General features: G+C 32.3%; 2 protein-coding genes across 2 annotated transcripts; one reads left to right on the forward strand and one right to left on the reverse strand.

Annotated features, from left to right (window-relative positions):
* Positions 1–255: 255 nt before the first annotated feature.
* LOC139489052 (dentin sialophosphoprotein-like) lies at positions 256–16,932 on the reverse strand. Its single transcript, XM_071275153.1, has 6 exons — positions 16,879–16,932; positions 14,567–14,760; positions 13,853–13,984; positions 8,871–10,216; positions 4,991–5,055; positions 256–2,518 (listed from the first exon to the last, which is right to left on the reverse strand). Exons 2-6 carry the CDS (start codon positions 14,735–14,737, stop codon positions 1,938–1,940), a joined length of 2,295 nt encoding a protein of 764 aa, XP_071131254.1. The 5' UTR covers positions 14,738–14,760; positions 16,879–16,932; the 3' UTR covers positions 256–1,937.
* A 204-nt stretch (positions 16,933–17,136) lies between these two features.
* LOC139489053 (uncharacterized) lies at positions 17,137–20,701 on the forward strand. Its single transcript, XM_071275154.1, has 3 exons — positions 17,137–17,271; positions 19,418–19,529; positions 20,517–20,701. The coding sequence occupies exons 1-3, from the start codon at positions 17,199–17,201 to the stop codon at positions 20,593–20,595; spliced, it is 264 nt and encodes an 87-aa protein (XP_071131255.1). The 5' UTR covers positions 17,137–17,198; the 3' UTR covers positions 20,596–20,701.
* The last annotated feature ends 3,605 nt before the right edge of the window (positions 20,702–24,306 follow it).

Consider the following 24,306-nt stretch of genomic DNA (forward strand, 5'->3'; position numbering starts at 1 on the left):
TTGAATCGTAATTTCCAGTCAATATGCACATCTAAATAGTATGTCCTTGTTATCTAAAAATGTTTCGTGAAATTCTGTTGTGTGGTTTGAGAGGAGTTGCTATGACAAGAAACAGGACTGATGGATGGACTGACGGACAGACTGACGGGTCAAAAACATTATAACCTTCGCAACTTCATTGCATGGGGTATAATAAAGATGAGGAACCACCACAAAGACACTTGGTCTTCAAGCTAAAAGTGTGTTATCAAATCATTGTGAAAAACTTTTATTAAAAACATTAATTGTTATAAATTAAAACAAATAAATTAAATGACATACATAAAATACAAATGTACAATAATAAAAAATAAAAGGGATAACAAAGTATTGAACACATTTGATATGTTTGCATTAACCATGTTCATACATCAAGTCTTAGCTTGTCAATGACACAGACTATCTAACAGGTCTAATACCTTTGCAACTCCTCAATATCACAGATTATTTAAATCAACTTTCTTGTATACACGCTTTTAAAAGATTCATTTACTCTATCTATTGCTAACACAAAACCAATTAAAGAATAATCCCCCTAAACCTATGTTTCATTGTCTGACAATTTTGACTATAATGGAAAATAAGAAGAGTTGAACATTTGGAAATTTTTTACCATGTCAGATTTTTTCTATTTACAGCAATTTTCAAATAATGGACAGAACTTAGATTTTACCCCTGTTGTTAATCTTTTAGCAATGTGGGCCATCTGTGTTGGCAGGTCCAGTCATCAGAAACATTTGCTAAACTATGTACCCTAATGTTGATTGTAGCCAAGTTTGGTTAAAATTTAATTCAATAGAAGAAGATTTTTTTAGTTAACAGACAATGATAAAAGACACCGAGTGATGAGAAAAGTTTATTTTGCTCTTAGGGCGAAGTTAGCTAAAAATCAAACTTTTTTTTATTTACACATCACAGTGGCAAATCCAGGGGGAGGGTTCTGGGGTTGGAATCCCCCCTTTTTTTGGGACGATCAATGCATTTAAATGGGGACATATAGTTTCAAATGGCTGGATCCACCACTGCATCACACATGAAATTACCAGGATCTTAAAATAAATATATTTTTTAAATTACTATTTTTGAATTATAAATCACATTCACAAAACATGCAAAATGACATATATACATAATATCTATTTAAATCTTCTATTGCATGTCTATAGGTATAAATAAATCCATGTATTATTTTATACATATATTTTGTTTACAACAGGGTTGATAAAGTATTACACGTCGGGGAAAAACCCAGGCGGGAAAACCAAGGTTGGGCAATACTCCCAGAAATGGGTAATACTGGGCAATATGATGTTGTAAGCTTATTTCAACACAAATACTCACAAAACCCGGATTTTTGCCAACCCTGGTTTACACCTCTATCATGTTTATTTTGATATTGCTCATTTTTGCAAAAAAGAAATAAAATAATTAGGTTTTTTTATACAATTTTGCTCATTATGTAAATTATTCATTGACTGGTGGATTTCTTTAACAAGAAAGCTTAAGGTCACAGTGAAAAACTACACAGAGATCAATAACTATTGAAAATAGAACTGACAAAACTTTAAACATATTGACCAATGAATAGGAGATGACTCTGTGAAAAAGTTTCATTGAGTTAACAATAAAAGATCTGACTTTACTTCTCAAAAATGTTGAATTTATATTTATTGAATGAGAGTCTATATTTTTCCATCTTTCAATAAATGCTAGAAAATAAAAAAAATATGGGAAAGACTCATTTGGTTAATAAGACATGTAAGTCAAATAACCTGTAATTTGTTTTCTTTGAGTGCATCATAGCTCTTCTTTTTGACAATTTACTCGAATAGCCTTATCAAAATTTGTGTTAAAACTTAAAGTTATTAGTGATAATTAAACCTATGCACAGGCGCTCTCTAATCTCCCTGGAGCTTTAATTTTTCAACTTCACAAGAAGGACATTGACAAGTGGGGTACACATATTTGCATTTCCATTCTAAGAGATTTTTCTGATTCCTACATTTCCTTTTAAAAACATTATAAGATATTGCAGTATCCTGAAATAGTATAAGCGGTATCGATGCACGCTTTCCAAATGATTGTGCCATGCATTGGTAACCTTTGCACAAAAGGCGATGAATCAAAGGAACAAATTCCTGTCCATTATCTTTACATATATCCAGTTCTGGAAATAACTGTTCAAGATCTGTCTCAATTATTCCCAAATATGCAGCTACATCCACTATTTGGACAAGGTCAGTTCTTATAATAGGAAGAGCCACACCATAGTTTATTCTATGTCTAAGATGCTGAAAACTAGCGAAACTAAATCGAGACAAATCAACAAAATAATAGTCCTTGTGATCATCTGTTGACAAGAAAAGTCCCGTAAAAAAATTACAAGTTGAAATGAGGTTTGCATCAAACTGACCAAGACAGATCTCCTTCTGGTCAAATTTCACATGTATTTTTCTGACCGTTATAGACTGCCTCATGTCTGTGAAGTGAAAAAAAAAAATGAATTATCAAGCTTGTCCATGTTTTTTTTTTCATTACTAATACCTGCATACAATGTAAAATATTTTATATTTTGAAATTTTCGGTGCTGAAAACACATTAAATACTGTTTTGCATGACAGTCCTACTTGTACAAGTTATTTTTAATTACTTGAAGAAGTAAAATTAATATACTTATATAAGTAAATTTGTAGGATACTTATACAAGTGAATTTTATTTACTTGTATAGGTAAAAAAAATATTGGCTGAGTTATGTCCCTTAGACATTCAGATTTGTTTACTTGTAGAAGTAAAAAAGTCATCCTATCTTCTTTTATTGAATTCTTAGGATTTCTTTGCTCTAATAGAATTTTGAATTATCTGCCCTTTGCAGATGTCTTTACTTATCATTTAAGTGTAATTTCATGGACAATGGAAATCCCATTTGTCTGTTATCTTCAGAACACGGCTCATTTACAAGCCCAAGGAGCAATTTTTGAAGGCCTTCCGCAAATACTTAAGATCTATGCGCAATCAGTTTCTTTGTTGAACTAATGAGATGAAACATTGAACTCTTAATAAAAAAAAATTGAGAAAACTTGGAAAAAATCATTAAAGGCATGAATTTACATCTTAAAACTTGAGGACTTTTGTGGGATTGTAAGAAAAATTTACTTATACAAGTAAATTTTTGAAAAAACTAGATATCATTGAGATGGGAGCCATCTCTGTGGGCCCCGCTGTGAATAATGTGCATTAAAAAATTGTATCTTTACCATAGGACATGGGTTTGTCAACTAAAATCAAAGTTTTTGACCTTGACCTTTGACCTAGGAAGTTGTACATAAATAATGACATACCCTCTGATATTGGTTTATATACATTTCAGGTATAAACTTTAAAATGATAACGATTCTCAAGATATAGAGCGGACACAATCTTTACCATAGGACATGGGGTTGTCAACTGAAACCAAAGTTTTTGACCTTGAACTTTGCCCTAGGTAGTCGTTCATAAATTAAGACACACCCTCTGGTGTTGGTTCATATACATGTCAAGTATAAACTTTGAAATCATAACGGTTCTCAAGATATAGAGCGGACACGATCTTCACCACAGGACACAGGGTTGTCAACTGAAACCAAAGCTTTTTTACCTTGACCTTTGACCTAGGAAGTTGTACATACAACATGACATGCCCTCTGGTGGTGGTTAATAAACAAGTATGTAAAGTATAAAGTATGAAATCATAATGGTTCTCTAGATATGAAGCGGACACAAAGTTAAAGTGTTACGGACGGACAGACTGATCACTATAGGGCGACCCGCCTAAAGGCGGGGCCCTTATTAAGGGGAGATTATTCAAACATTATTTATTTACTTATACATATTATATGTGTATATTTTTTTTACTTCTTCAAGTAAATAAAAATAACTTGTACAAGAACCACCATTTACACAGTTATTCCTGTGTCACAACTCATACAAAAGAAACAAAACCCCAAAATTATTATGTATTAAAAAATATAAGCCTTCAACAAAAAGTTCCAAAAACCTATCACATCGTGCTTTTGGTTTTTTTTTGCTGCAAACAATGTTAAAGCAATCTTCAATGTCATAGCCAGGTTGATGCTTTGGACATTTCTGGTTTAATATTTCAGTCATTGTCAGTTAGGATATTCTATTCAATGAATTATAGTTAAACATCATAAAGTTTTAAACATAATCCTAATTAGTCAGTCCAAGAGCGATTAAAATATCATATTTGTAGAATTGAATAAAAAATAAAATTCTATCATGTCTGTAAACATGATATTAACAAAATTCCTTAAAAATCAGTACAATTTTCTGTGACATTACCATAAACTTTTTATGCATTATTACTTTACAAAATGTGTTACCCTTGATTTGTTACACTTTGAATTGACTGTTTTAATCTTATTTGCTGATCTAGATCTAATTATTTGGTCAATATTGACATTTAAATGGGCTACCAAATGTTTTTTTTCTATACATTTCAGAAAATGTTGCTTGCATTTATCTTTTGCCATGTTTGCTGCTGTTAAGCAGGCCCGTAGCCAGGAATTTCCAGGGGGGGGGGGGGGGGGGGGGGGGGGGGGGGGGTATTTGGACTCATGAACTCGACTTTAACAGTCATAATTTGAACAGATCGTTGACTTTAACAGTGCTTATTTGGTTTCAACAGGGGTTCGTCTGAACCCCCGAACCCCTCTGGCTACGGGGATGTTAAGATTATTGTAATTTTAGGAAAACCTGCATACAAATAATGTATCAAAATTTACAATACAACCAGGACACCTATAATTTTTTTATTTTTGCAAAGCTATATATCCTGACACAATTTTCTCAATGACGAAAAACGTTACAACAATTTCTAAACTTAACCATGTTAACAGTATATAATTATTCATGCATTACATGCAAGTGAAACACAATTTAAATATAATTTACCTTCGAATATGTCTGTATCATCTAGGCAACACACAACCATTTCACAGGCATCTGTGCTATTTAATCTGTCAAAAAAAGAAATTTACATATAATATCATCATGACCATAAAAGCAAAAAAAGCATGATTAATAAATATTTTCATAAATATCATTTAATAAATGTTCAAAATACCATTGAATAATTATAACCTCATTATACATTTGTACATGTTACATGTGTTATAGATCTAAACCATGAACAAGTCAAAATCAACCAAAAATCTTAATAATTTTGGGCCAAGCACCAAAAAGCTCAAAAGTTTAAACCATTACAAATGTACACATGGTACATTTTGACAATGTTAAAAATGTTTTCCACATACTCTTTTATCAATAAAAAAAAAAAGGATCCCCCTAACATTTTTAACCCCGCCACATTCTGTATGTATATGTGCCTGTCCCAAGTCAGGAGCCTGTATTTCAGTGGTTGTTGTTTGTTTATGTGTTACATATTTGTTTTTCGTTCACTTTTTGTAAAATTAAATAAATTACATGAATTCGGCCGTTACGTTTTCTTGTTTTACATTGTCATTTCAGGTACATTTGTAGCTGACTATGTGGTATGGGCTTTGCTCATTATTGAAGGCCATAGTGACCTGTAGTTGTTTATTTCTGTGTCATTTTGGTCTCTTGTGGAGAGTTGTCTCATTGGCAATCATACCACATCTTCTTTTTATAGATCATATATGTAATAAACCATTTTGTATAAGCTTTAGTACACATACATGTGGTGTGTCAGTTAGTGGTACTACTTTTCCAAGTTATCTTATTTCATGTTGTATTTACTTGAAGCAGTAAATATCTAAATACTTATATCAGTAAAATTGTAAGATACTTATACACATGATACAAGTGTAATTTATATACTTGTAATTTTAGGTAGATTAAAGCAATGGCTTAGTTATCTTGGTTATGTCCCTTAGACAATCCATTTTTTTTTTTAACTTTTACAAGTAAAAGGTCATACTATCTTCTTTTCTTGAATTTCTAAGCACTTCTTTGCTCTAATAGAATTTTTGATTGTCTCTACTAATCAGTCAGGGGACTTACCTAAATGAGTGATTTTCTAAATCACTGATTGATTTTCTAAATCACTGATTCAAGTAACATTATGTCCATAAAGTAAGAGTTGTCTTTCTTTCATAATCACATATATTTAAGTGGTACAAATTAATCACTAGAAGAAGTGATATAATTTTGTTGTAGCTTTAAAAATAGAAAAGTAATGATCCAGGGACTAATTATGTTTCTAAAATTATCAGAACAAACATCTGTGTTGATAAGATGACCAGGTCATTTCAGGTGATGACCTTGTACTGAAACTAGGATAATGACGGACAAAAATCACTTGTTTAAGTATCATATATCTCAATTTCCATCCCAAAAATTACTTCTTTAAGTATCATTATTTTAATAACCCCCCACTAATTTCAACACCCCTGAACAGTGAAATTTTATCACTCCTGAACAGTAGAATTTTATTACATAATCTGAAAGATGAAACCTTGAACTTTACCATGTTTACAGGAAAAATACTCCCACTGCTGGGAAATGTTAAGAAAGTATCTGTTCATTATGTAAAGCCATTATTATAGCACCTTTTCAACTAAAATAGAATTTGCAGATAAATGATAACATCAAAGGCATAAACTTTAAATTTGCTACTTAAAAATAGCAAAAAGTTCATTTTTTTCAATTTTATTAATGAAAGGATATTATTTAAACCTATGTCACTCAAACAGTTTAAAATTTTGGTAAAACTACAAAATCACAATTTGTGACAAAACTTTGAATTTGCTACTCAAATAACATGAACACTGTGCTTAAACGGCTGTGGGTAACTAAACCCACAGCCCAAGATGGCGGACTCTAAACTCGTTGATATTTAATTCATACAAAATGTACCTTTTGCGACTTTTTCATGCAGAATGTAAATATTTATAGGATTATTGAATAAAGAAATGACTAACAATTACCATAAATTTGTTAATATAGAGTTCACTAAAGCGCAAGGTCAACTTTAAAAAATGCATAAGATGTCCGTAACTTTTTGATCGAAACTAAGCAGACTGTCCGTAACTTTATTTTTAGATGTGGGTAACTTTTGATTTAAAATTTTAAGAATTATAATTTCAACAATTAGAAGACAATTAACATCATATTTGTAACCTTCGCGGCCGTTTATACTACTCATTCACCACCAAATGTGATTTTATTAACGCATCATACTTACACCACAGAAGTTTTATGTGGGGTTTGTGGTACTCCATCCTGGTTATGGTTTGAACTTTTATTTACTGATGTGCGTCTTATCGACGTTTTTCACTCGTCAGACCAAGGCTTTTCCATACTCTTTAATGTTTTGAGTTTAATTATATGTTTGCGGTTTACCTTCACCTCTGTTTCTTTCTATGTGTATTTTGATGAATACTCTTTGACACGGCTCGGTATTTATACATCCCACCAGTTAGTTATAGTGTTATGATTTTTTGAATATGTTTCCTAGTACAATGTATGTTTTTTTTTCTCTCTTTGTATGTTATCAGGGGTTGTTAGACTATTAAATTACCCTGTTGTCCTACGTAGTTATTTTTATTTTTATATACTATGTCGAATTGTTACACTACATGTATGTTGACTGCTCTTTTCCTTTTATTCACAACGGTCACTGACTTTTACCTATTGTGTCTTTTAGTTTTATTCAGTTTAATGAGATTTAATGCAATTTGCATACAAATGAAATATGCAGCTAGCTGTAAAACTAGGTTTATTCATTTATACAAAATGTCCTTTTTTTAAGTTTTCCCATTTACTGTAAACCTTGGCCAGGGTGCCGCAATATCACCGTGCGCAACGTCCCAGTGTGTCCAGATTGACACCCCCTTTATTTTACTGTCAATGCTGACATGGCTGATGGGATTTGTTTTTGTGGGGATGAGAGAAAAGTGTTTTTAGCTTTTTCAAAAAGACGGAAAAAAGTTTGTGCACTTAAGTCTCTTATAGTCTATCCACTGCATGCCTGGGAAATTTGGGTTCCCCTCCAAAATCCCAGATTCACGCTACCCTTGTCGTTGCTGGCAGAAAATCAGTAAGTGTATACATGCTACATGTATGTGTAAAAAATACTTGTGTAGTCTACTTGTTCAAAAATAAAAACGAACAATGATGTTTCAACAGTTTATCTGCTATGATCGGAAACAACCCTCCGAACTAGGCGATTCGGGTACCCCGACGTTATACAAAATGAGACCCGAGTTTTGCGGATTTATCGTGATTTTTTTCATATTTTTCCCAATTTTGTCTTCCATCGATACAATGAATTATATCATACTAGACATCTACTTCGTTTTGTGAATATGTATTCGATTCAATCTCTATCATCAGTTTAAACATTACATCCGCGTATGTCGATTCTTTGAAAGTTACGGACATCTCTATTGGTATGATGAAAAAAGTTACGGACAAGTTGTTTTGAAGTTACGGACAGCCTAAATGTTTTTTAAAATCGTGCTGTGATCGTTTATTTTGTAGAATTTAATCACCTTTCCAGTTTAGGGGTTTCCACAAACGATTAATACAACTTTTAAATTCAGTTGTTTAATTGATGCATTCGTGGTATTGTTATTCTATAGAAGAAAAGTATCGAACCGACGCAAGGCGGCTCCATCTTGGGCTGTGGGTAACTTAAGTTACCCACAGCCGTTTAAGCACAGTGATGAATAAGTGATTTAAAAATCACTTATTTTAATAAGTCCCCTGACTGCTTACATTTGTATCATTGACACTGAAAATCCCATTTGTCTTTTACCTTCAAAACGCCACTTGTTCTTTTATAACTAACCTGAACCTAACAGCTGAACACTGGGGTCCTACTTTCTTTTCAAAGTCTTTCACTGTTCCATAAGAGGCGATAAGATCTTGTAAAACAGAAATATCACAATCTACTGGGAGACCATCTAGCTGAATAACTGAATCACCAACTAATTTCCATGACACAGCTGCAGGATTTGATGGTCCATGTCCATTTTGTTGACAAGCATTAGAATTCATTTGACTTAAATTATTCTTTTGGCACTTGTGGCTTGCTTGTTTATTCCGATCCGTGTCATCATGGTCATTAACATGTTTATTACTACCTGGATAACTACTATGAAAATCTTTTGCTCTCGCTGCATCTCTTTTCTTCTTTTTATTTTTCCGACTTATTTTTTTAAAGCTTTCACTAGTTTCACTTTCATCTTTATCAGAGGTAGCCGAAGTTCTTTGATTGTCACTCTCAGTTTTTGATACTGACAACGTGGAATGATCAATGTCGGGACTAGATGAGGAATGGTCATTTTGAGGACTAGAAGAGGAATGGTCAATATGGGGACTAGATAAGGAATGAGTATTGCCACTGATGACAACATTAGACACATTTCCCTGAGCTTCAACACTACCATCACCTGGTAATGTGAGATCAAAATTGGCACGAGGTAGAACATCACATCCTTTAACCTTGCTACTCATTGGCAAGGTTGATTTATCACATGGTAAAAGTGATTCGGTAGAAACCGACACATCTGTATCATCAGAATCTGTCCAAGTTTCTTCATTTTTACTGTTAGAATCGTAAACATCATCACCAGAATACCAATTTCCACCTTGAGCTTTACCCTCTGCAGGTGGAACTGGATCTTTTGCACTTTGAGAAAATCTTTGTTTAGATGCCTCAGATACTGAAATGTTTTCAAAATCCTCTAAACTCAAGTTGTCAAGTTCTGCTTCAAGTTTGTTAAAATATTCATCAGTTTTCTGTTTTAAATCTGAGTTAATTTCAATACTTTGTTCATTTTTCAGATAATCTCCTTTTATTTCATTATTTTCCTTGTATGAATTATCTCCCATTCGTAAATTGTCATCTTTGAATGATACATCTTCAAACTGATCCTCTTCAGTAAATTCGTCTTCCCAAGAGTCCATGAGAAACTTTGCCATATCTTTGAAATTTGTTCCATTTTTTGTATCACCATTTTCTGTAGTTTCTTCAAGAGTTTTTTGTCCATTTTCAGATTTTGCAGACAAATGTGGAAAATCTGATGTCAGAATTAGCGGTTTTGACTTCGGTTTCCGTAATTCATTTTTCCAGCTTGGACTTCTATGTGATAAGCCAACATGATATATTCTTTCATCTGCACTACTTTCAGACTGAAAATTAAAAAAAAAAAGACATTTAACTTTCATGTTGAATTATTGCTAGAAAAAATCTGATGCTTTTAAAAACAAATAGGCATAATTATTTAGAAATATTTGTGAAGGGTTGTCTCATTAGGCAGCAACCATTTGATTTTCTGGGGGGGGCTATGGTTTTTTTTTCTGGACAAATTTTTTTTTTCGCCTGCGGCGAAAAACAATCTATATTTTTCGCGACAAGTTGAAAACAATTTTTTTCTTTCAATTTTAGCATTACATATAGTGGCAGCTGAAGGTGAAACAAACAATTTTTTTTCCTCAGAATCAAAAACAAATTATTTTTTTCTCTAAAAACTGGAAACAAACTTTTTTTTCCATAAAAAACCATAGCCCCCCCCCCCCCCCTCCCCCCAGAAAATCAAATGGTTGCTGCCTTAGCAATCAAATTTTTTTTAACAGTCAAATTGCTCTAGATCTGGAACCTGCAAAAACACGGGATTACTTATACAATGTAACAAATTTTTTAAAGATTTACAAAGACTTAACAGTTATATTCATAGTTTTCCTGCCATGTCATGAAAATTATCAATAGGGTTTTTCAGATATACAGTTCATATTTCTTAATAATTATTTACCACTTTCACCTAGTTATTCATATTTTGATAATCAATGTGTTGATAGCTTTTCTCAGTTCCAATTAATGCATATATCTATATAGATATAGATACCATTTAATGAGAAGACCTCATTTTATGTGTCACTTCTCTTCCTTCAGCAATAAATTGATAATTATAACTCTGTGTCCTGTAGGTACCATGCATAGTCGCATTTGTCATCCTTGCTTATGATTAATCAGTTTGGGTTATTTTGGAAGAAAAACGAAAATAATGATGTCCTGATATTTTCTTCATTGGACAGACTTTTAAGTCATAGACAAGACTTCCGTTTAGGGCTGTTTTAAATTTTTATAGTACTTGGGTACAGGACAATTATTTTCTGAATTCTTTGATCATACTTATACTATGAACAAAGTGTACTTACTATTTACAATCAATCAAAAAAATGTGACAAGATGAATATTACAGTTGGATTATCTCCCCTTGAATACATAAATAATGAATATGAAATCCACTATATACCTAGGCCTGATATACAGTAAAAAGTTGTGATAAAATTGAAAGAAAAATAAAGTTAAATTTAAATGTGATTATGGTTGATTCACTCTGAAATATCTCTCTTCCTAAGTTATATATGACAGTGCATGGTGTGTTTCTTTAAAACATCTGTTTTCAGTTTTTGTCATAAACGATTTTTCTTTAGTGAATTGCAGTATATAGACAACTTTTTCCTTTAAATATGTGTTGAGAGCATTGATAAATTCATTGTTTGTTATTTTAAAGAAACCTTCTTTTTTTTTTAAATATGTGCATTAAAATTGAAATATTTTCAACAGTCCAGTGTACATGTACATCAAATGATTTGATTCTCTGCAAAAGAAATTTGCTACTGAATGAGAACTGGATTAAAATTGCATTCAGTACGATGCTCTTTGATCCATTCTTTGCACAAAAAATCCAATATTCATTTTCTGTTGACTGGTTGTCTGCCAGTTGTAAACAATATCTGAATACAACGGCATTATCAAATCTTTATAAAAAAGAAGATGTGGTATGATTGTCGATGAGACAACTTTTTACATAAATACAAATGAAACAGAACTTTACAACTATAAGTCACTGTAGAGCTTCAACAATGATCAAAGCCCAGAACGCAAAGTCAGCTTTAGAATGTTTGTAACAAAGCGATAAAAACTGTATAAATTTTGATTAATCATGTTAATCTTGACACAGATATTAAAGACTGCTAGTTACACACTCAAGCATGAAGAGATTGACCCTCGGCTCCTCAAGTTAATCAAAGAGCTGAATAGCTCTGAGGGGAAAGACGGCCCTTGTTTCTATTCAATTAATTTTTTTGGAAAAAGGGGGGGTTATCTTTTGATAGTCTTCATATAAAGAATGAAAAAAAAGAACAGCTAGAACATGAGGAAAGGTTGACAATATTGAAATCAATTGTTGTTTATGTAATTTCATTTCCTTAGTTTAGGATTCAATTTGGACCAATGGAAGAGATCTGCAGATCTTCTAAATCTAAACATTTGATTAAAGTTGATAGTTAATTATCTAAAATTCAACTGAACTCTGTCATTTCACAACAACTACAATATTTTTTGAAATCTTGATAGTGTACCACTGAACTGCAGGCTATGGCCATTTTCCATTTTTTGTGACAGTACTCTTGGATTTTTAATTTTTTTCTTAAGCACGTTAAGAAAGTGTGGACTGAAAAATCTATTCAGTTTTAAATTTCCATTGATAAAGTTCCCAGTTACAACTCTCATCACAGGGAAACAGGTACTAATAAAAAACAATATGATTGATGTAAACTGTGTGAAGCTTGTTTCCAAATCCTAAATTTGAAATATTTGTAAATTTCATGAATAAATAGGTTAAACAACAAAATGCAACATTTTTAATTTTTTCTTTTTTTTTTACCATTACAATGATTATGTTGGTACATAAAAAATTAGTTTTAATGGAAGACTACAAATCCAATGAAATGTCACATTTTAACTGTTTAAATACATTAACTTTTATTTTAGTGGATAATTACTCATCAGTTGAGGTGCTCCTGAATTGGAGGAAGATTCTCAAAACAGAATTTTTACAGAAAAAATCAATAAAATCGTTTCTCTCCCCTATCTCATGTAACCCCACGATCTTTGTTTACTTTGAAAGTTGGTGACATACAAATTAAAGTATTGCATGTTGATGTTTGAATCATCTACAGCAAACATGGTTGTGTTTAGATTTAACAAATACCAATTTGTAATTAGTGCACGATCTCTGAGAATGATTTAAATAACCAGTGGCAGTGAAGGATATCCCTGCTTCTGCATAGTGTGGCATTCAAAGAATGACGTCACTATTAAATACAATGTAGGTTGGATATATTTAGAATATCTCGTCATACTGATTTTTCCGGATTGTAAAAGAAACGTAAATAGTGTAAAGGAGAGCTCAAGATACGATATTTTTGTCAGAAACAGAAGGGAAATGTGTAAAAAAGTGTTTAAAGTCAAACTAATCATTTCTGGGTCTCCTTCTCTTCAATCTAAGTAAGATTTGTTGGGGGGGGGGGGGGTTTCCACACTATAAAAACAAAATGAATGATGTGAGGGAATGTCGCTCTGATCAACCCCATAGGGGATTGACGGCTTGAAGCCGTCTTTCCCCAAAAATGGTTTGATCAATGATAAAGGCACAGCACTACATGACATTTGAATCTGAGGATGAACTTTAATTTGATTAATACAATGTACTAGTAGCCACTGTATACATGGTATATATGCACTATTACAAGCTGTTAATTTCTGTGTCACTTGGTCTCTTGTGGAGAGTTCTCTCCTTGGCATTTTGGCAATCATACCACATCTTATTTTTTATAATCACTTCCATAATTTTTTTTTACAACACAAAGAAGTATCAACCAACCTTTGTGCTGTGATGATTTGCTTTTCATGGGCATAACTTTTTATTGAATAACTAATTGTGAAATAGTAAAGCATTGCACATTTTGTTTCATACTTACTGCCGAATCTACACTCCTCCCTACAGGAGGAAGATTCTGTGATACAATCTCTCTACATTTAGCTCTGCCTCTTCCTAACGTTCTCTTCTTTATTTCACTTTCTGCCACTCCCAAATGCCTTTGGAAGTCAACCTTATAAATATAAATCATCAAAATATATATAACTTGTTCTTTGTAGAGTTAATATAAAACATCAAAAATAATATACAATGTATCTAGTTTATAGAGTAAATAGAAATTAGAATATGATATAAAACGTAAACAAACTGATTTTTATTGATACTTTTTTTTTCATATTTCACCCTTTCTGGCACACATTTTTTGTACGTAGACTTTATTACTTATGTTATTTGTTTTAACTTATTAATTTAAGAAGTAGTGATCCTAATTCGAAAAAAATTCCCACAATTTCAAACCAAGTCAGGCAAGTGATTTTGTTCAGAAATGAATAATGTGAACTGCATACATGGTAAAGTTCATTGGTTGAAGTTGTTTCATGTCTATCATACAATGTATTTGTTTTTCGTGAATTGTTGTGTTATTTACTTAAAAAGGCTGTTTGTTTTCTCAATTGATTTTTTCCATATTTTTTATGTCTAGCCTTTTATAACCAAATCAGGCTTTGGAATCTATTATTGTTTATCACTTCAATGCACATGTACACATATTTGTTGTCTTAAATGTATCATCCACATATTACTTGCAATTAAATACCTTCTTTTTATGAATGACTTTATAACTTGGAAGTCTCGGCATCATAACAGACTGACGTAACCGTCCTCTTGCACAGGAAGTACAAATAATTTCTTCTTCACTGTCAGAACTGCCATACATAACATCAAATAAATAAAAGTCATCCATGTCTGGAGAAATGAATGGTTCCATTCTTTTTTTATCTTTCCGCAAGTCTGAAAATAAAACAAACAATTTTGATATACATGTATATATATCAAACTTTTTATCAAAATTATTGGAGTAAACCAAACAATAATTTAAGTTCTGTAGGTCTTGTGTAGGAAGCATAACCATCATTTGGTGGATTATACCTAACCTCAATTGAGGCATTATCCACCATTTGACATATTTTGAGATAGATAAATTGAGGTCATGGAGGTGTAATTCAGTTTTCATCACATTCTTTTAAAAATACACTAGATATTTGAGCATCTTTTTGAATATAATACATGTATATATATAGATCCCTAACATCGCTGAAGAGACATTAATTGTTGAAATCCATATATAGAATAAAAAAAAATTAGCACCTCATGTTTATGGTTTAACATGTACATGTACTTTGTTGCCGCAAATTTGTTGTTTTTTGTTTGGTATTAAATTCATATAAAGATCCATTTGTTCAATCTTGTGATCCATTTATTTGGCAATCGCCAATGGCAGTTTAAGAACATCAGGGCCGCGTTCAATATCGTAGCTGCTACGTAGATTTTGACTATTGAACGTGTAGCTATAGACTAGCTGCTGCATATATATTGATAGCAGCTACGTAGCCGCTACAATATTGAACTCAACCCAGTTGTTTAATCTGTTAGTCAAATGTGTTTTGTTAAATTATACTTTTTCACTTTTTTGGTCTTTTGGAAAATGTTGTTTGTGCTGTATTTATACCCCTCTTAAACGAAATTTGTTTTACAGGCACAAGTATAAAAATTGCAGTTTTTGTCCAACGCAACCATAGGTTTGAACATTGTTTTCATTTTAGACTTGTCTATCTATCTAAATATATATATATATAGACATTATTTATTTCCAATCATGGGCCCTTGTCAGGCAAGATACAAAAACATCATAATACAATGATTATATAAACATTAGTGAAATACACAATAAGTAATACACAAATAATAAATTGATAATATGAGTAATGTAGGATATAATTATAGTAAGAGACATTGAGTGCAATGAGGCCGATTTAATATATATATAAACAAGTCTAAATTAAACATTCTGTACTCAGAGAAGTTTTTTGCATGTAAATACAGCCATATTTGTCCATTTGTTATGATGAACCAATCTTTTGACATGTTTGAGAAATGAAAGTTTTGGTGAGAGCAAAATATTAACATTATATATATGTATATGCCTCTATTGTTGTTGTTACCAATTATGTAAATCAATTGTATCTGTTTTTATGCCCTTTATGGGCCCTGTAATTTGGGAAATAAAAAATATTCTATTCTATTCTATTCTATTCCCAATCAGCAAATAGTAATTACATTGAGGGGTTATCCCTCATTTTTGGGGTTGTTCCAAACAATAAAACAGTTTTATAATCTTTTATAAAGATAGAACCTTTTACTTTTATAACAGATGCATGTCTTTCTGTTCAAGTTTTTCAAATAAGATAGCATACACATAAAGGAGTAGGGGCAATAAGGCCCTTATTTGGCCCAAAAAATACTGCAAATTTAAAAGTTATCATACATATTCTTAAATAACTGAATACTTGACTCAGGTATAAGGTACTAAGAAAAAACAAATTAAATCCGACATCGAACAAGTTACCTTGGCAACAAATCATGACTTAATTTGCATATTATGTCAAATTTCGTGATTTACCTTGTTTTTTCATCAAATTTTAAGTATATTTTAGATTGAAAAAGTATGTCAGCACCCAAGAAACAACTTTATATTTTGTGAGATTATTCCAATAGTTATAATAAAGCTTCTGTTAAATTATTTTGTTGTTTCTTGGCTGCGCAGTATGTTTCCTCAACGGAAATAAAGATAGAAAACTGCATAAATTCTGTATTTTTTCATTGTTTTTTCTGAAAACGGTACATATCATGACGTAATTGTGACGTCATCAGATAAAAATCTTTATGTTTTTCATTTATTTTTCTTGATCCGATGCATTTCTAAACATTATGTGCCAATTTGAAATGGTTATCAAACATTTTATTTTCTTGGGCCAAAACTAAGCCTTAATGCCCCTACTCCTTTGAGGAAATAAGTAAGAATCAGTATTTTGCAATTAATGTCTTTCTGATCCTGATCTTGCAGAATACCTAGAATATTTTCTTGTGCTACAGCTTCAAATTTTAACCGGAAGTCGTCTGAAAAAAAACAAAGGAAGGTTCGAAAAAATAGCATTCTTCATCAAAGCTGCAAACAAAAAACTTTGACTATAATTGCATTGAAAATCATTTAAAGTAAAAACGATAGTTCAAATTTTGTTTCCCTCAAATAAATCTTACACATTGAATATTGCTCTACGACAGAATATATCATATATCATGATCAATTACGTTTAGATTTCAAGTAGTATTTTCGAACACACACTGAAGTTTTGAACTGGTTTCTAAACTCTAACTGGTATCTAGATGAAATGGCAGGGTTTATGTCAACAAGATTAGGACGAAAACCTCCAGATAAAGGGAGCTTTCCACTTGATCATGATGGTAACCTACGTATACCAAACCTTTCAAAGTCCTGTCTGAAAATTCATTCTAAAACATCAATATTCAAAATTACCAGAAAATGAACCTTTCCCTTCAAATGGCTTTGACCATGTTGACTCTGTCTCTGACCTACATGTACTCTGTTTGTGTTACTGGCTTACATAACAAGCACCTGATTTTTATATTTCCGTCTCAGATCTGTGTCCTATTGCAGGGGCGGATCCAGCCATTTTAAAAAGGGGGGGGGGGGGGGGGGGGGTCCCAACCCAGAGTAAAGGGGGGGTTCCAGATATATGCTCCTATTCAAATGCATTGATCGGCCAAAAAAAAGGGGGGGTTCCAACCCCCGGAACCCCCCCCTCTGGATCCGCGCCTGCATTGCGTATTACATCACAGATGTTGCAAAGGACGGGGCGAAAGATTATTAGATACATGCACCAGAGAAATGCAGAGGGACTGTGAGTGAGTCAAACTCATACTCATAGATTGAATTAGTCCAAATAATTATGAAGTCTTGGAAGGCTATTTTAAATTTTTGCTTTGACGCCCTCCTGCGAAATAAGCAACTATAGCTGAGGCTCCCGCCTTGGTATCTTTCAAGAAGGAGCTTTCAACACTTTCTATCTAATCTGTGCAGTCTCCCATTTGCCAAATAATTCAAATGATGGACTGGAGCTTTGCCGGCGGGGATTATTTTCCCTGGTACCGCCATGGAAGCCAGATTGGTTCAGGCCAGATGAACGAAAAGCAAATGGGATCCCCCCCCTTTTTTTTGTACATTGCTTTATTATTATTTTTTTTTATACTTTATACTCGCTTGTATATCATGTATATTCTTTGATTATCTTGCAAAATTACTCTTTTTCTTGCTCCCACCGGAAGCGTTGAGTATTGGTCAAGTTTGACAGATCAACGTAGAATGTAGATTCAGAACAATGAAAAGAAAAACAAAATTGTGTCCTGTTGCATCCATGAATTTAAAAGTGAAATTTCTTGAGTATGGTTCAAAATTAGACAGACTAAGTTCTGCCAGTATTTAATCTGTTAAGAGATAATGAAAGGACTTAACCCTACACAGATGTCAAATTGTTCATAGATCAGGGGCGGATCCAGCCATTTTAAAAAGGGGGGGTTCCTAACCCAGGACAAAGGGGGGTTCCAATTACCCGTACATGTCCCCATTCAAATGCATTGATCGTCCAAAAAAAAGGGGGTGTTCCAACCCCGGGAACCCCCCCCCCCCCCCTCTGGATCCGCGCCTGTAGATTTTCTGAAAACCTGTATGAAAAGAAAAAGAAGTTTTGAGTGTTACATCATTCATGGAAATGAAAAAATGCCACTAATATCATGTTTCATGAACAAGTTATCTGTTTGCATGCAGAAATGGAAAGGCTTTGATCCCTAGGTTTAATTTTCAGTGGCCTTTTCATTTTCTGAGCAGTTTTATATTTTCTGAAAAGACAGTTTTGGACAAATGTTGGATGGAATAAAAATTTCATGACAGATTTTTATATTTCCAAGTCTATTTCGGGTCTCAGATCTGTGTCCTATTGTGTATTGCGTCACAGATGTTGCAAAGGACGGGGCGAAAGATTATTAGATACATGCACCAGAGGGACAGTCAAACTCATACTCATAGATCGAATTAGTCCAAATAATTATGAAGTCTGGGAAGGCTATTTTAAGCTTTTGCTTTGACGCCTTCCTGCGAAATAAGGTGTCAAAGAAAAAATATATAATAGCCTTTCAAGATGTCATAATTATTTGGACTAAGATCGAATAAACTGACAACGGCTAAAAAAGAAAAAGACAAACAGATATATAATAGTACACAAGACACAAACAGCATTTGAGATTTTTTCATATAACAGTCAGGGGTACCACTAGTACAAGTATTTTTTTTATTTACTTGAAGAAATAAATAGGGACTTAAACTTCATGAACATGTCAAGTAAATTTGAAGATTACAAAAATGTACTTATACAAGTGTATTTTATTTACTTTCATAGGTAAATAATCTTTTGGCTTATACACATTTTGATAGTTCTTTTGAGTGTGCAAAAAATGGTTTGAGCAATGAAAATGATGAATGTTTGACCATGACATGTGCATGATGTATATGTAATACTGCTTTTTTCCATTTCAGGTGAATGCAAAAAAGAAATGTTAAGATATATTATCTGTCTACGGAAGAGTGATCATGACAACAATTCATGCAGGGTAGAATCAAAGGACTATCTTAAATGTCGAATGGACAAGTGAGTACAAATACATTGGAATGCTGTCAATATATACATTTAAATAAGATTTGGTGTGATTACCAACAAAAAAGGAAGTCTTTTGAGCATGTTGAGTATATATATATCAATAGCGGGGTAGAGCTTGCTCACAAAAGTTCCTATATTTGTCATGTTTGTATAAAATTCTAAAGTGTATGTATGATTAGGTATCAGAATGAATACACTTACATATATATAGAAATACCCATAAACATGTTAAACTGTTAACACCAGCATTTATAATGAATGTGAGCCTTTCTTTTGTTGTTTTCATTTTTGTCCTTTTTGTTGGTAGTTCACAATCATATTTTGTAATGGATGAGTCTTTTATTGCTAACTAAGGAGTATACATTTTGCTCATGCATTTAGTTGAGATGTTCCAAAAATTAAATTACAAAAATTCTGAACTCTGAGGAAAATTCAAAACTGAAAGTCCCTAATCAAATGGCAAAGTCAGAAGCTAAAACACATCAAACAAATAGATAACACCTGCCATATTCCTGACTTGGTAACGGAATTTTCTTATGTAGAAAATAATGGATCAAACCTGGTTTTATAGCTTGCTAAACCTCTCACTTGTACAAAAATGTATGACAGTTGCATCAAATTCCATTATACTGACAATGATGTGTGAACAAAACAAACAGACATGATATGTAGAAATGTCAAAGATAAGGGTACAGCAGTCAACATTGTATTATAAAAACAAACAAATATGTAACAAAGAAGTACAAAAAGGCATATTAACAAAGCACATAAGCAAAAAAAGATAGACAAGAATACAAAAAATAACAATAGTACAATAACATAATGACAGGATTTATAAGTACAGAGTCCCATCATATATGTGTCAAAGAAACACAAAAAGGCATATAGTGTTTAAATTAATTAGTGAGAGATATAAAGGTACCCTTTTTTTTTAAAGAAATATCTTTAACATGTTTAAGAAGATGTTGTTTTTTTCAGCAATCTCATGGCAAAAGAAGACTGGAAGAAGCTTGGATATTCTGACGATACAGATATAAAAAAGACTGAGGACACTTGAATAAATGAAAGATAAAAGACTGTAATTTTTATGTCTTGGTATTAAAACTGTGATAATCATGTATAGAGATTTCTAAAGAAATCAACATCATAAATTGTAAACTACCTGTACTTTTATTTTTATGCCTTAAAACTTTTGTATTTGTAATGAGTTTGTTTACAATCACTGGGAGGATGCCAGTGTTGGTGGAGTTTTCATTCCCTGAGGGTATCACCAGCCCTGTAGTCAGCACTTCTGTTGACATAAATTATCATTGATATGGTCATAGATATATATAAACTGTTTACAAAACTTTGTATTTTTGGAATACTAAGTATTTTCTACCATAGAAACAGATTACTTTAGCTGTATTTGGCAAAACTTGTAGTAATAGTTATCAAAGGTACCAGGATTATAATTTAGTACGCCAGACGCGCGTTTCGTCTACATAAGACTCATCAGTGACTCAAATCAAAATATTTATAAAGCCAAACAAGTATAAAGTTGAAGAGCATTGAGGATCCAAAATTCTAAAAAGTCGTGCCAAATACGGCTAAGGTAAGAAAATCCTTAGTTTTTCGAAAATTCAAAGTTTTGTAAACAGGAAATTTATAAAAATGACCACATTATTGATATTCCTCAATGCTCTCCAATTTCGTATTTTAAAAAAAAGATGAGAACGTGCTTATTCAAAACAGGAATATTCCTGCATGTTTTATACATTTGAAAATTCATGAAATAGTTACCACTTTACACCCTTTTTAGCTTATCTGGCACAAAAGGCTATTGCATTGGTGCCTGTCCTCTTCTATAATTTTTTCAAACATTGTCTCCTCTGAAACTACTTTACCAATTCTAATCAAACTTTGGGTGAATGATCTTTATGTTATCTAGTATATGTCAACAACCAACATGGCCACCATGACAAAAAATAGAACATACGGGTAAAGTACAGATTTTGGCTTATAATATATCTAAAGAACTCAAAGCAAATAGAGCAAATTGACATTATATAAATGTTATTTTATGTAAGGAAAATTCTGAAATTAACTGTCTATAAGAACTGCTTTGATGAATTGTTTTCAGAGTGTGAATAAACCCTTAAGTTGAAAACACTTTACATTAAATAATTACCCATCATTGATTTTTCAATGAACACCTTTGAAATAAAAATGAGAAGGTTTTGTCAGGAAAGTGATAATCATTTTGGATCGAACCTGTTGACATCTGTTGTAACAGACAACAGTAATACTTTTTATAGGACCGCAAAAATTGAAAATTTTTTGGTCTAAAAAGGTATCACGTTGGGGTCTGCGTCGTCCGAATACTTTTAGTTTTCGCACTCTAACTTAAGGAAAAGTGAATAGAAATCTATGAAATTTTAGCACAAGGTTTATGACCACAATAGGAAGGTTGGAATTTATTTTGGGAGTTTTGGTTCCAACAGTTTAGGAATTAGGGGCCCAAATAAGCATTATTCTTGGTTTTCGCACAATAACTTTAGTATAAGTGAATAGAAATCAATGAAATTTAAACACAAGGTTTATGACCACAAAAGGAAGGTTGGGATTGATTTTGGGAGTTGAGGTTTAGGAATTAGGGGCCCAAATAAGCATTATTCTTGGTTTTCGCACCATAACTTTAGTATAAGTAAATAGAAATCTATGAAATTTAATCACAAGGTTTATGACCATAAAAGGAAGGTTGGGTTTGATTTTGGGAGTTTTGGTTCCAACAGTTTAGGAATAAGGGGCCCAAAGGGTCCAAAATTGAACTTTGTTTGATTTCATCAAAAATTGAATTATTGGGGTTCTTTGATATGCCAAATCTAACTGTGTATGTAGATTCTTAATTTTTGGTCCCATTTTCAAATTGGTCTACAATAAAGTCCTATGGGTCCAAAATTAAACTAAGTTTGATTTTAACAAAAATTGAATTCTTGGGCTTTTTTGATATGCTGAATCTAAACATGTACTTAGATTTTTGATTATGGGCCCAGTTTTCAAGTTGGTTCAAATCAGGATCCAAAATTATTATATTAAGTATTGTGCAATAGCAAGAAATTTTCAATTGCACAGTATTCAGCAATAGCAAGAAATCTTCAATTGCACAGTATTGTGCAATAGCAAGAAATTTTCAATTGCACAATAGCAAGAATTATCTAATTGCACAATTTTGTGCAATAGCAAGAAATTTTCAATTGGAGTTATCTTTCTTTGTCCAGAATAGTAGTTGAATCAACTTAAATCATTGTTTTATACAATATACAATGTATATTCACTTTTACTACCAACTGATAAATTAAAACAATCTTTACCATTCAGTGATAACAAGCACTTTATTTTACATTTTAATATTTTATGATGTATTTAAATGAGTAGTTATTGTTGCAAACTCCATTAGAAATTTGAATTGAGATCAGTTTTGGAAAAAGGGAAAAGGGGATGTGAAAAAAATGGGGGTGGGGGTTAAATTTTTCTCATTTCAGATTTCAAAAATAGAAAGAAAATTTCTTCAAACATTTTTTTGAGAGGATTAATATTCAACAGCATAGTGAATTGCTCAAAGGCAAAACAAATATTTTAAGTTCATTAGACCACATTCATTCTGTGTCAGAACCTATGCTGTGTCAACTATTTAATCACAATTCAAATTTAGAGCTGAATCCAGCTTGAATGTTGTGTCCATACTTGCCCCAACCGTTCAGGGTTCAACCTCTATGGATTTTTTTGGAAAAAAAGTGTTTCCAGTTTTTTGGAGAAAAAAATAATTTGTTTTTGATTCTGAGAAAAAAAAATTGTTTGTTACCCCCCTCAGCTGCCACTATATGTAATGCTAAAATTGAAAGAAAATTTTTTTTTTCGACTTGTCGTGAAAAAAATAGATTGTTTTTCGCCACAGGCGGAAAAAAAAAGTTTGTCCAGAAAAAAAATCCATACCCCCCCCCCCCCCCCCCCCCCCAGAAAATCAAATTGTTGCTGCCTTAATGCTCTTCAACTTATTCATGTTATTATTGAAGATTAATTTATTTGGCTTTGATAACTTTTGGATTCGAGCGTCACTGATGAGTCTATTGTAGACGAAATGCACGTCTGGCGTAAATACAAATTTTATACAAAAATACAAAAATAGGTAAGAAGGTATAAAATAGGGATTCTATTTTTAATTTTAGTTTCTTGTGTATAATTCGGAGTTTAGTATGACGTCTATTATCACTGTACTAGTATACATATTGTTTAAGGGACCAGCTGAAGGACTCGTACGGGTGCGGGAGTTTCTCACTACATGGAAGACCCATTGTGGCCTTCGGCTGTTGTCTGCTCTATGGTCGGGTTGTTGTCGCTTTGACACATTCCCTATTTCCTTTCTCAATTGTATTCAGCAGTAAAAATTGTTATAAAAACAAACAAATTATTCAACAACGAAAAACAAATTGGCATAAAGACAAAGCACATATAAGCCAAAATCACAGACAACAAGTAAACAAAAATTTACAATAGCACAATAATACAATGACTCGACGTGCATATATCAGTACCGCTCTTCTTCAAAGTGAATTTAGCAAACATAGACTGAACAGTAACGGTAATAATTAACAAAGACAAATAAATGAACACTTCATTAACACGTTTTTAAGATGATAAACAAAGTCAGTACCTAAAATCTATACTTCAGGACCATCATGTATTATTTTTTAAGTATACATGGAATGTTTGTCACCAAGGTCTTGTA

This window comes from Mytilus edulis, chromosome 9, assembly GCF_963676685.1.
Source record: "Mytilus edulis chromosome 9, xbMytEdul2.2, whole genome shotgun sequence".
In the NCBI taxonomy this organism is placed as follows: domain Eukaryota; kingdom Metazoa; phylum Mollusca; class Bivalvia; order Mytilida; family Mytilidae; genus Mytilus; species Mytilus edulis.

Bases quoted from the DNA above. Each gene is read 5' to 3' on its own strand.
- LOC139489052 (XM_071275153.1), bottom strand. From the start codon at position 14,737: ATGGAACCATTCATTTCTCCAGACATGGATGACTTTTATTTATTTGAT. The intron at 13,985-14,566 runs GTATTTAATTGC...TATATTTATAAG, and splicing joins AAGTCATTCATAAAAAGAAG to GTTGACTTCCAAAGGCATTT. The intron at 2,519-4,990 runs GTAAATTATATT...TTCACTTCACAG, and splicing joins TGATACAGACATATTCGAAG to ACATGAGGCAGTCTATAACG.
- LOC139489053 (XM_071275154.1), top strand. From the start codon at position 17,199: ATGGCAGGGTTTATGTCAACAAGATTAGGACGAAAACCTCCAGATAAA. The intron at 17,272-19,417 runs GTAACCTACGTA...TTTCCATTTCAG, and splicing joins CTTTCCACTTGATCATGATG to GTGAATGCAAAAAAGAAATG. The intron at 19,530-20,516 runs GTGAGTACAAAT...TGTTTTTTTCAG, and splicing joins CTTAAATGTCGAATGGACAA to CAATCTCATGGCAAAAGAAG.